The sequence below is a fragment of the Typopeltis vanoorti genome, chromosome 2 (assembly GCF_054136105.1).
Source record: "Typopeltis vanoorti isolate ZY-2024b chromosome 2, IOZ_Tvanoo_1.0, whole genome shotgun sequence".
Classification (NCBI taxonomy): Eukaryota; Metazoa; Arthropoda; class Arachnida; order Uropygi; family Thelyphonidae; genus Typopeltis; species Typopeltis vanoorti.
Genome location: NC_143550.1, coordinates 124,917,031 through 124,931,281, shown reverse-complemented (window position 1 = coordinate 124,931,281; position 14,251 = coordinate 124,917,031). Strand labels below are relative to the sequence as shown.

Genomic DNA, 14,251 nt, shown 5'->3' with positions numbered 1-14,251 from the left:
AAAATTTGGAGAAAAGAGCAAAGCTATTTAATAAAATGGCAAATACCTGTTGGATTTCTCTCAGGGGACATGGACTGGTTATTACTAACACCATGTTCCAACATAAAAATGTGCACAAATTCACATGGAGAGAAGAGGCAAGGAATAAGAAAAGTCTCATTGACTATGTTATTGTTGATAGTGATGTTTTCTCCCTGGTGCAGGACACCAGAGTGTACAGAGGATTTGAAATTGGAAGTGATCACTATTTAGTCTTGAGCAGGATAAAATTGAATTTCATATTGAAAAGAATGATATGTAAGAAAGTTTTAAAGCGAATAAAAGTTGAGCAGCTCTCAGATGTGACCTGTAGACTAAAATACACAAAGATTATTGAAGGAAAAAGGAAAGAGTTGGAGAACAGGAATCAAACCTTGGAGATTCAGTGGCAAGCCTTGAAGAAAACCCTGATTGATTCAGCTAGAGAGGCATGTGGTGAAGTTTTCTGCAAGGATAGAAAAATTAGAACTCCATGGTGGATTAGGAAGTTAAAGAGGCAGTGAAGGAAAAGAAGAAAGCATATCAAAAGTTATTGTCAAATAAGTCAGCTTGTGCTCTTAGAGAATACAGAGACAAATGTAAGAGAGCTAAACAGTGTGTAAAACTAGCTAAACAAAAGTCATGGGAGGACTTTGGCAAGAACATAGAAAATAAATATCAAGAAGGTAGCAAAATATTCTGGAGGTTGAAGAAGCTTAGGAATGGAGGAAAGAGTGCTGTAAAAGGAGTTAGAGGTGATAAAGGTGACATGAAAATGGGAGAAAAAGATATCCTTGAAATATGGAGTAATTACTTTGAAAATTTGCTAAATGAAACAAGCAGTGATGACAGCACAGTGATAAAAAAACACTGACCAGGCATGCAGTCAAGAATACATATCCATACTTGAAGTAGAAAAAGCCATCAAAGGCTTGAAATGTGGAAAGGCAGCAGGAATAGATGATATTCGACCAGAAATGCTGAAAGTCGAATATGAGAATATGATGGTCGAATATGATGGTATAAGAGTCTTACAGTGGCTGTACTGCATAGTTCAGAATGCCAGGACAAAGTGAAGAATTCCCAATGATTGGAGTAGAGCTCTCATAGTACCTATACATAAAAAGGGAAATAATACTGAATGTGAGAATTACAGAGGTATATCTTTACTGAGTGTTCCTGGTAAGATATATGCAAGTATACTTGAGAAACAGTTGAGAAGAATTGTGGAAGAAAAGCTTGGCTGGATTCAGGTCAAATAGAGGCTGTTAGAATCAGATCTTCACTTTACGACAAATAGTGGAGAAATCATGAGAAGATCTGTATTTAAGTTTTGTCGAGTTGGAAAAGGCATATGACAATGTGCCAAGAGAGAAGCTATTCCAAATGCTACAGTTATATGGTGTTAATGGAGCATTATATTAAACAATACTTAGTCTTTATTTGAGTTGTAAGTCAGCAGTTAGAATTGAAAGAAGTGCAGGAAGATGGTTTAATGTTAAATCTGGTGTGAGACAAGGATGTACATTATCCCCTCTGTTATTCATTTGGATCAACAATATGGATCACATTATGAAGGAAAGTGGTATTAAACATGATATCAAAATTGGAGATGTTAATGTCAGCTCTTTGCTTTATGCGGACGATGTTATACTTCTAAATAAATCTGTTACAAGTTTGCAAGATTCCCTGACTAAATTGAATGACTGTTGTAATAGATATGGTACGAAGGTCAGCAATAAAAAGACAAAGACAATAAAAATAGGCAGAATCGTTGAAATGTCAACTGTGTTGTGAATGTTGAAAGTTTATTTTTCACTTGGTTAGAGTATAATAAAATTAGTTTAATCCCTTATCCAAGTGTGAGCAAACAAAGTTTGCGCCTGAAAGTATCTTTAGGACTGGAGTAAGGTGGTACAACACCACGGCACTCCTTGCAAAGGTGGAGCAAGCTACCAACAATCATATCTCAGTATCTCCTATAATGCAAAACACATCTCCTTGCAGATATGTCTAATGTTATGCATTAAGGGAAGGGCCACTACCCAGACTAGTTTCGACCTTTATTGAGGTCTCTTCAGTGGGAGCCAGGCCCAAGTGGAAATGTACTACCCTACCCCAGTCCTGAAGATACTTTCAGGTGCAAACTCTGTTTGCTCACACTTGGATAAAGGATTAAACTAATTTTATTATCCTCTAACCAAGTGAAAAATAAACTTTCAACATCTTTCTCTAAGTCCAGAGTAATTTATTAAAAAAGGGTGGCATACCATTTGGTAACTCCTATAGGTAGAGATGACCTGCTAATGCTTCTGCCTGGTATCTCCACTTGGGCCTGGCTCCCACTGAAGAGAGGTTGAAACTAGTCTGGGTAGTGGCCCTTCCCTTAATGCATAACATTAGACATATCCGCAAGGAGATGTGTTTTGCATTATAGGAGATACTGAGATAGGAGTGTTGGTATCTTGCTCCACCTTTGCAATGGGTTGTCCTGGTGTTGTACCACCTTACCCCAGTCCTGAAGATACTTTCAGGTGCAAACTTTGTTTGCTCACACTTGGATAAAGGATTAAACTAATTTTATTATGTGTTGTGAATGGAGAACCTGTGGAACAAGTAAAACATTTCAGGTACTTAGGCATGATTTTTAGTGAAGATGGTAAATTAAATATGGAAATAGACAACAGAATCAACAAAGCTGGTATGGTAGGAAGTCAATTGAATAAATTCATATGGAATAAGAAAGAAATTAGTTGGAACACTAAATTAGCTGTATAGAAGACAGTGTTCAAACCAGTTTTAACTTATGGATCTGAGAACTGGGTCAGAAGTAAAACACTTGACCAAAGACTAGAGACCACAAATATGAGAGTCCTGAGAAAGATTAGAGGCGTGAACAGATGGCATCAATGGCAATATCATATTAAAAATGAGGAAAGAACTTGACATTGTCAGCATCCAAGAATGCATTAGCAGAGCTAATCTCAGGTGGTATGGTCACTTAAACAAAATGGGCGAGGAAAGATTAGCAAAAAAATTGTTCTCTGCCAAGTTGGCAGGAAAACGACCCAGAAGAAGAAGAAGAAGACCAAGATATAGATGGATTGATATAGTACAAAGTGCCTTAGACGATAGAAATATAAGATCTGATAATGTTGGAGTCTTGACAAGTAACAGACTGATTTGGAGGAAAATTGTAGATAGGAAGTTAGTAATGATGTAAATTTTTCATGTAGTACTGTCATATCCTGTACACCCCTTGACGGTACATGGCAGGAATTTGATGATGATTATGATGAATATCAAAAATGTTTTTTTCAAAAAATTTTACATCTTTATGTTTATATTTGGAATGGTTTGTTTTAAAATGTCTGTGCAATTTAGCTGGTGCTAATGAACTATTTGATAAGATTCTATTGATAACTCTGCCCCCCTGGCACCTAGGTCCCCCCCCCCCGTCTGTGTTCCGGACTGGTAGGCCGATTCTCCTTGAATTCTGATGACTCGAATTTCGAAGACTCAAAAGGGGGTTCCTCTCCTCCCAGCATTCCCCTTTTGTGATGTGCGACAGAGGTAAGGGATGGTGATGGCATTTTCTGTAGGAATCCTTCTGAAGGGATGGCTGAGGAATGGAGGAGAATCTGATTAATATTTAAATTCTGTAATCACTGTAGCCATTGGATAGGAAGGTGTTGTATATATGGTTGAGTTCAGTTGTAAGAGAGGTTCCACTGGAACAAAGATTATAGGCTCTATTGGTTAGAGTTTTAATGATGCCATATTGTTGAAAGGGGGTGGTGGGAAAGTTTGTGAATGTATCTGCCTGTACGAGTGAGTTTTCTCTATACAGTGAAGGAGAGGTTATCGTTCAGCAGGCTTGTTACTAAGATGTCTAGGAAGGATAAACTATTGTTATTTTCCTTTGTAAATTGGATTCTTGGATGTAGATTATTGTGGTGACTAAGGAAGGAGTCTAATGTGTCTGGGCCATGAGGCCAAATAGAGAACACATCGTCTATATATCTTAACCAGATAGAAGGTTTGAGAGGAGCTGAGTCTATGGCTCGTGTTTTCAAATTTTTTCATGTAAAAATTGCAAGAGAGGTGAGACGGGGGAACCATTAGCAGTTCCTCTATCTGTTTGTAAATTTTGTTCTTCCAAGAAAAATAACCAGAATTGATGGTAAAGGAAAAGATATCTAAGATATCAGAAGGAAAAACGAATTTTTAAGAGTGTTAAGGTGCCATTTAAGGGAATATTGCTAAATACTGAAGTGATGTCAAAGCTTACCAATATACATGTATTATTTAAAGTTATTTCAATCAAGGTTTTAAAATGGGTAGTTTTTTTATATAGGAAGTGGTAAGTCCAGTGAGGGGGGGGGGGGTAAGAGAGAAGCCAGCTGTTTTGACAATTTGTAGCATGGAGCATCTACTATAGTGGCACCTACTATAGGTCTTTGTGGAGAATTAGGTTTATGAATTTTAGGTAAACCATATATCTGGGTGGGGGGAGAAACCAAAGTGTTTGAGTCTTTTTGTAATGTCCAACAGCCAGGAAGTTACTTTTTAAAGTAAGTTTTTTAATTTTTTAACTTACATTTTTTGTGGGATCATGATCTATTGGGATGTAGGTAGCATGCTCTCAGAGAATAATATCCATTTTTCAATTATATTAAGTGGTATTACCCTAATCTGCTTTGGTGATGACAATACTTTTATCTTTCTGTAACTTTCTGAGAGCTGCGAGCTGATGAGAAGATAGATTACTTTTTTGGAGGCGATGACGGAGAGAGAATATTAGCGATGTCAAGTCTGTTGTTGGCTATTTCCGGAGCTAAGTGACTAATTCCACTTTCTATGTTGTATATTAGGTCTGACAATAGCACTTCTTTTGGTGAGATGGCAAAATTATGGTCGAGGATTAGGATGTTGATGGTGTCTTCATTGAGACTTTTTGAAGATAAATTCACTATCATATGGAGTGGTTGAATTTGCAGTTGTGATCTGGATTTACACAGAATGTTATACTTTTTGATGTGCTTATTTTTTAAGAATTCTTTTAGTGAGGATGCTTCTGAGATGTCCAAGAGAATGGACCAAAGTTCAGAGTTGAGGATTGCTTAGAGTTCAGATGTAATGAGCCAATGGAGCCATTCATCGCAGAAAGGCTTGTGGGCATTGTGCCAATCTGTTCTCACATGCAAGGCTGGTATGTTTGTATATATGGAGGGCTTTTTTCAACTGAAATTTGATTTTTGTTTTTGATGAGCCTTAACATATGAATTGCTGAACTAATTAACCATTTATTTCTTTATAGTTGCTTGAATGTCATATTTGCCTCTGTAGCATTCTATTGTAGCAATTTGTAGCATTCTTAGTTATATTTCTCCTGAAGAACCATACCATGAAGTAGTTTTTTTTTTTTTTGTTGTTGTTGTTGTTTCCATGTGGCTAATGCCAACATTTCATTCACATGAATACAAACCACAGAAGCCTAAGAGATGTCCTCCATTTTCTCAATTCCTGGTGCCCAAACTAAGATATTACATTATTCAATTTCTCATTTTAAAATTTGTCCATATTGTTCTACTTTAAATAGACTTCCATTCAAGAAGTTTTTATTTGTGTTGGTGGAATATTATAGTTACTGCTTTATTTCTTAATCACTATCATTATCGTTTTCTGGTATAAACCTAAAAAGGCCACATCAAATATTATGATAACACAACATAATATTTCGTGACTAGTTTGTTATCAACAATTTCTTCCAGATCATCTGTTATCTGTCATATCTTCAATTAATGGACTATTATTTTTCAATGTTCTAAAACACTCCATCATTCTATTCCAAACAGATATTTTCTAATATCTTCATTTGTAATATGGTTCTGCAAATGATACTATCTATTCATTCCTTTAGGATGCTCATATCTGTAGTCTCCAGCCTTTAATCAACTGTTTAATTTCTAACCCAACTCCCAGATCCATATATTAAAGCTGATTTGAACCTTGTTCAAACTTCTTTTTCTACAAAATATCCTGTCTTTGGCCACTACACTGATGGGATGATCTTCATGATTTTTATTTTTCCGTGCTTCCTTCTTTTTCATGGTTTTTATTTCTCATCATTACAATTCCTCTCCATCTCTCTTTCTCACCCAAACATAGCTGAATAATTCTTGTGCAAATGGTGGCTTTCATCATCTTTCTCCTCAAAAAACTTCAATCACTGTTCAAGTTTTGGTTCTCCAAAAAGTGTTCTAAGTGAAAGGAAAAAAAAGAAGAAGAAAAAAACTGCCATCAGCAAATTCAAATATTACCACAAATCAAACGTCTAAGTATAAAAAAACCTGTTGCCTGCTCAAACAGCAATCATTCTTTCATATTTCTCACCAAGGCTATTTAAGCACAACTTTTGCCCTTTCATATCTCGTGTCCAGGTGGTACTAACATCAACCAAAGACTTACTCTGGAATCCTGAATAGCTTGAGTCTTCTGGTCTGGATGGCAATTCTTAAGATAAGTTTAAATGATGGAAGTTGTTCATTTGTAATTTTGTGGTTTAATTTATAACATCCAAGGAACAAAATAAATACAATATTTATTTATTTAGCTGCCAATATTTCACTGATTTTATACCTTGCATCATCAGAGAAAATCATCAGAGAAAAAACAGCTTGTTGCACTACACAAACATTAACAATCAGTTAATTAGTAAAAACAGTTTTTAATACTTGTAAATGGACAACCCAAAAAACTAAAGTTCTAATTTGGTGCCATCTATTATTGGATAAAGAGAAGTTTACAAGAAGTAAGTTGATCATAAAATGATTGTCTCCTATATTTTTTAGTAAATTAATACAGCCATGTGTTGAAGTTTAGGGAATGTGTTCATAGCTGCTGCTGATTCCAGAAACAGTTTCTACAACCTTTAAGCAGTATGGTTTTCTTCCATCTAATCCTGAGTGAAAGGGTGTCTAAAGCATGATCTGCCAGTCCTGACCTGACATAAAATGGTAGCAGATGCATTTCTTATGTTTTCTGAGGGAAAATCAAGGCCAACTCAGAGGCCAACCAAATAATAAGTGTTCACCCATATGGATTCTGCCATTCTTGATCCACTTCCTAGCTAGCGTTACTTACATCCAGACATAATTCATGAAAAGCATGGCTTATGTTCAGATGTTAGTAATGTTTAGGTAACCTTCCAGACACTTTGACATTTCCACAACATTTGATTAGGTCTAGTACAATGACTTATTTACCAAACAACTACTTACAGATGAAGCAGTAATTTTTTTTCTCTCTCTCTCTGTGTGCGGGCACGCTCACTCCCAATGATGGTCTAAACATTAGGAAATTGTGTGCGTGTGTGTTTTCACTATGAATCATAGTAGATGAATTATTCACTTACAATTTTCCCACCAATACCAGAGTACTGCCTGAAGACTTGTTAATTTCAAGTATGCTCTTTCTTATCATCATCATCAAATTCCTGACATGTACTCTCAAGGGATGTACAGGATATGATAGTACTATTATACATGAAAAACTTATATCATTACTAATTTCCTATCTACAATTTTCTTCCAAATCAATCTGTTACCTGTCAAGACTCCAACATTACCAGATATTCTATTTATATCTTCTAGGCACTTTTTACTGTATCAATTCACCTATATCTTGGTTGTCCTCTGCTCTTTTTTTCCTGCCAACCTTGCAAAAAACACTTGTTTTGATAATCTTTCCTCTCCCATTCTGTTTACATGATCATACCACCTGAGATTAGCTCTGCTAACACATTCCTGGATGCTAACAATGTCACTCTTTCTTATATTATTATTATATGGGCACCTCCATGGAGTCTGAAGACTCATTGCAGGAGACCCAATCTATCCACACAATCTATCATACCCTCTCCTTGAACCCATTAACAGACAAAGCACTCACAACTGACAGTGGCAGCCCATTCCACTCATTCACAACTCTCCAAGCAAAAAATCTAGTCCTCACACCCCTACTAACCACATCTTTATTCAATTGACTCCCTTGTTCTGATCCCTCTAGCCAAATGCTGAAACGTTTCCCCTGCATATATCCTATAAAATCCTTTAAGCAACTTGAATGTTTCTATCATATCCCCTCTTTTTCTCCTATCAACTAACTTCAGTAATCCACACACCATCAATCTATCCTCATAGGAAACATTCCACAGGCCACTCACCTCTGAATCCTCTCCACTGCTTCTTCACCCCCAAGAAACCCATGGGACCAGACTTGAGAACAGTAATCCAGGTGTGGGCATATCAAGGCCTTATAATGAGGAATAACAACTTCCTTATCTCTACTTGTTAATGTGTTTTTCAATAGTCAAGTAATCTTATTGGCTACCTTAGCAATATATCCTCTAAACTTTAACTCTCTGTCTACCACCACCCTTATATCTCTAGCTTCATCTATATCTAAGAGTACAATGCCATCAATGTGATACACAGCTTGTAATCTATCCCAAAATGCATAACTTTACATTTCTCAACATTAAACTGACAACTTTTTCCTATACTGACAGCCTTTTTAAATCATCCTTCATTACATGCATCAATGACCTTTTCTCACTTACCTTAAATCCTATCCATACTTCTGCTGATGACAAACACACTTCATTCATCTTTATTTGCAGTGCTTCAATGATTCAAGCTTTAAGATCTTTCACAGCTGATGTCTTAAAAATGACCTCTGTGCTGCTCTTCAGTGGGGTAAGAACAACTTGTGAACCTCCAATGTTACCAAAATGTAGTTCTATCTTATTTCTTACAAGAAAGATCTCATACTCCTTTTCTTTACATGTGATTCACTAATATCTCCAGAGAAGATAGATTTTTCTTCTTTGAATGGCTTACATATCTAGCTAGCCCTTTCTAATATCTCCAAAAATTTGGTATTCCTTTTCCTCTGAAGACACAGTCTCATCAGTGATACTATGTGACCTGTGATGTAACTTGTTTCTTTATGTGTATATACACTGAGTGGCACTTTATTAGGAACACCTCCCCATGTAAGAAAATGGAAAGTGTTCCTACTTAAGTGGCTCAGTATATATACTTCAGATAACTTAACATTAAGGTTGAAACATTGGGAAAAAGTTATTACTCTAACAAGTAGTCTCCATAATTTTACAATAATCAATGTTGATCACCAGGTAACAATGAAATGAAATGAAAGAAAGGATGATCCTGTATACTGCTCTTTTATTTCATATAAATTTATTCAGCTGGCTCCACACCATTACCTGCTTTGCTTATTCTATTATCCATTTTCAAATTGAATTTGAATCTTAACTAAAAACTACACCTAAATATCTGAAGTATCTTACTTGTTCTGCATTCCACACTGAGAATGCAATTGATGCTTCCATGTTCCTGAATATTTTCACAGTTTGTTTGTTGTTATTGTTTTTTTTTTTACTGCCGATTTCCATACTGAATTTAATGCAACCGAAAAGTCCTGAAGTTTGTACTGGATTTATTTAGAGTATAACAATCTGCATTAAGTAAAGAGCTGAGGTTCACTGATTTTGTATTGGGTTTAATGCCACTTTCTTTTTTTTAATGTGATATGTATAGATGATAAATGCCAGTGGAGACAGAGCTGCTGATTTACAGCTTAAGTTGTTTAGTTGTTTTAAATTTATGGCCAAAGCAAGTAAGGCTACTGTAAAAATGAATCAAGTCTGCAAATTAATTACATATATTCTGGCCAGTTTCCCTCTTTTGCAGGATGAAGAACCTGAGTTTCCAGGAGGAAAACCCTGCAACCTTTCTATGAGACTGGATAACTCACCTACAGTTGTAAAGCCCTTTTTAAGGTTCTCTGCATCACAGGTTAAGTACAAGTTATATGCTGCTCAGTATAATGTCCCATTTATATCATATAATTTGATGTCCTTGGATTAAAAAACCTATGTTCATATCCCATTTAAGATACAAAAAAACCTTTATAAGAACTTGTCAATTGAAGGTAAGAAAGACTTTTTTCCCCTCTCATGAATTCAGGTTTCTCATCCTGCAAAACAAGCAAACTGGTCAGAAGAACACATACATACATACATACACAATTAACAGACATAATACGCCAGCTCAATAGCCTTAGTCGTTTCAGCTATAATTTTAAACAACTCAATCCATACAATTGTAAAGTTTTCAGTAGCTTTTCTCCTAGCAATTTATCATATACCTTTTTCTGAAAAATCATAAGAATATAACAAAGATCTTTATTTTAGTTTTCTACAAAACTAAAATAAAGATCTCTGTTATATTCTTATGATTTTTCAACTATTTTTCTTAAAGTAGCAGCCTAATCCTGACAATTCCTATTTGGAATAAACTGGAAGAGAAACATCTCAAAATTTCCATTCCACAATTTTTTTAGTCTCTTTTCAAGTATTCTTGAATGAATCTTATTGGAACATAGTAGGAAAATTCCTCTGTTTCTGTAATTCATCATTCAGTTTTATTTCACTTTTTATGGAGACATACTATGTGTATTCTACTTCCTCCAATCATCCAGAATATGACCGTATAGCAAGAACTGTACTATTTATTGCCCGCATTCCAGAATTTTCAGGTTGAATATCATCTACTCTAGCTGTTTTTCCATGTTTCTGGTTTCTGATCACTTATTCTACCTCAAATAATATGCATATCTCATTGCTTTTCTCTTGAATATTTTCTATCCTTGTTCTGTCACTTCTTATTTAACAGTTAGAAGTTTTTTTTTTTTTTTTAATAGTCTAACCAAGTGGGAAAAAACTTCCAACATCTTTCTGTAAATCCAGAGTAATTTAATAAGGTGAGACACCTTTTGGCAACTCGTATAGGTAAATATGACTTCTCCATTACTTCCACCTTAGTATCACCACCTCTGGCTCCCACTGATGAGACCTAAATAAAAGTTGAAACTGGTCTGGGTAGTGGCCCTTCCCTTAATGCATAGCATTATACATGCCTGCAAGGAGAAGTGCTTTGGGAGATACTAAGACAAGGAGTGATGAGAGCTTGGTCCACCTTTACCACAAGTTGCCTCAGTCCTGAAGATACTTCAGGTGCAAACTTTGTTTGCTTACACTTGTATAAAGGATTAAACTAAATTTACTTATTCAACAGTCTTCATCATCATCATCATCATCATCATCAAATTCCTGCCATGTACCCTCAAGGGGTGTACAGGATATGACAGTACTACATGAAAAAATTAAATCATTACTAACTTCCTATCTACAATTTTCCTCCAAATCAGTCTGTTACTTGTCAAGACTCCAACATTATCAGATCTTATATTTCTATCGTCTAAGGCACTTTGTACCGTATCAATCCACTTATATCTTGGTCTTCCTCTGGGTCGTTTTCCTGCCCACCTGGCAGAGAACACTTGTTTTGCTAATCAAACAGTCTTTTTTGCTAATTCAACAGTCAAACAGTTTTTGCTAATTCAACAGTCTTTCAAAGTAATTTTTTTTTATGCAACTCTTACCAATGCAAGGTTATAAACATTCAGTGCATTAGTATAGAGGGCAGGCAAATTTGCTAATTTCATTACTCCACACATCCAAAAGTTTTCAAACAAAATGTCTGAATAAAATATTAAAAATATTTTGATCCCAATGTATAACAAATGATGATTTATATAAGCTGACTGTGCAAAAAAAAAAAAAAAAAAAAAACATCATCGATGGAATAAAAAAATGCAGATGGAAATGGATTGAACACATACTGAGAATGGACAGCAGAGAGATTCCTAGAGTGGCTTTGATGTGGATCCCACAAGGAAAAAGGGGAAGGCCTAAATTAACTTGACAGAGAATGACAGAAAAGGAAAGAAGACTGGCTGGCTGGGAGAGCTGGAGAGAAGCTGAACTGATGGCTCAGGACAGAGGTATGTGGAGGAAACGGATCTCAGCCGTATGTGCCATGAAGCACAAAGAGGATAAACAAGTAAGTAAGAACCTTGTGCTACCTTTGCTGTTTTACCGCTCTTCCAATAAACTTCTGATTAGCTACTTTTATATACTGCATACCTTGTACATATTTTCTTGGTATGCACTCATCTGTTGATTTATATGCAGAAATTTTCAATATGATTTCTTTTCTCCAGGACTGCCTGTTTAACTTCATCAATCCACCACGGTGTTCTGATTTTTCAACTTTGCAAAGAATTTCACTACATACTTTGCTGGATGAATCAATGTTTTTCTCAGATTTTCCACTGGGTCTCAAAGATTTGGTTCCTGTTTTCAAACTGTTTCATTTTTTTCCCATAATATTTATATAGTTGAATCTATGGCTTATCTTTCAAAACAATTTGATTTTGATTCCTTTAAAACTTTCATATAAGCACAAATAAATCTCACTGTCCAAATTTCCCAGTTTGAAATCTGCCTACATCACTCCACTTGAAACCATTTGCCATTCAAGTAGTGTAGTTTATCTTCATGTTTTGTGATGAATACTATAACTTCTTCCCTTCCTGATCACTACTTTCCAAATATACCATCTTAAATTTGTGATTTAGCAATATCTCATGTCTTCTCCATCTCAGTCTCATCCAATTATGTCAACATAATACTTCTTTAATTCTTCTGCTAGTCACATTCCTTTTCCATTGATATATCTTACAGTGATGGTGCCTGTCTTCGATTCTGGTCTGAAGTTAAATCTGTTCTGGTAGCTGACTTTTCAAACATTATTCAGTCTGATTTAAAAAAATAATAATAATAAAGGAGGGCTTAACTGGGTGATGCCCAAATAAGCACAGCATTTCATAATGTTCTCCTTTTTATTTATGGTTTAAACCAATACAGAATACAGTTTGAGTCAGCTGAGTCCCAAATTGCCAATTCATCCTTATTGGTATTAATATCCAGATAGATACCTAAAATGGGGTAAAGCATAAGAAACCATGCTTCGATAAATGTTCTTGGTTTATAACATTCTATAACTACAAAAAAAAAAAAAAAAAAAAAAAAAAAAACACTCAACTATTCCTGTTTATTCCTGCTTAAATTTCATGTTTGGGATGACACAACAGTCAGTGCATCTGCACCACTGTGGAAAAATTATGAATTCATCTTTCATTTCAAATTCTGAAATATCCATATAACACTACATATGTCAAATAAAGAAATATGCGTACATAATATTGTACATATATATGCATACACACAGATATATATATCAAGTAAGAAGTTCGCATGACCTAAGCTGGAACTGCTTTAACACAACTGTTTTAATATCAAATAATCAGAATTGTTTACAGCAAATCTGCCTCTTTATTTTATGTTTCTCTTATACCTGACAGCACTTATAATTAGGATGAAACCCAGTCATGTATATATTAAAATAATTCTGGCTTTAGTCATGTGAACTTATTTCTCAATGTCTGCATATAGCAATTCAATTTATCTTGTGCATATATATATATATATATATATGCACATGCCCAAGATAAACTGAATTCCATTTTCATTCTTATGACAACAATTATAAATTATATAATTTACACAGGTCTTACCTACTGTTTTGGTGATATCATAGGGAAATGGAGAGGTACATTTTATTTCTTTAGCTTCCAAAAGTTTTCTCACTAGACTATATCCATTACTATGGATCCCAGAAGATGGCAGGCCAATGACAACATCTCCTTCTCTGATATCCTCAAGATGGGGCAGAACTTTATCTCTTTCAACTGCACCTACAGAAAATCCAGCCAGGTCATAGTCTCCCAAAGCATACATTCCTGGCATTTCAGCAGTTTCACCACCTGTGTAAGAAACAGTTCATAGTTTTCTTTTAACAGTAATGATTCAAATAATTAGCTTTCTAATACAATAATCTATAATACAATTCTAAAAATATATAAGACTGTATATTTTGGTAAATTATATTTTGGTAAGATGGCAAATTTGCAGTGTGCTATAAATCAATTATTCAGGTCTAGATGCCATATACAGTGAAAACCGAATATAACAGCACATTATATAATAATATGATAAGTCCATTATTAATAAGTATGTACAGTAAACATATCCATATTACATAAAAGAGATATTTTCATTTGTAATGAGAACACTGTTTCATTATAGTTTTTTGGTTGTTTCTCTCCAACTGCATAAATAAATATGCTTAATTTCTGATATGACTGAAATGACACAAGCATAGTTGAATGGTGACACTAG

At 35.0% G+C, this 14,251-nt stretch overlaps 1 protein-coding gene across 2 annotated transcripts in view; it reads right to left on the bottom strand.

Moving 5' to 3' along the window:
* Positions 1–14,251, bottom strand: part of Gart (trifunctional purine biosynthetic protein adenosine-3 Gart) — a 270,858-nt gene that overhangs the window by 61,871 nt on the left and 194,736 nt on the right. For both annotated transcript variants that reach the window (XM_090408017.1, XM_090408026.1), the window contains exon 14: positions 13,588–13,836. In XM_090408017.1, the coding sequence (XP_090264143.1) occupies positions 13,588–13,836 (249 nt within the window). The remainder of the gene's footprint in view (positions 1–13,587; positions 13,837–14,251) is intronic.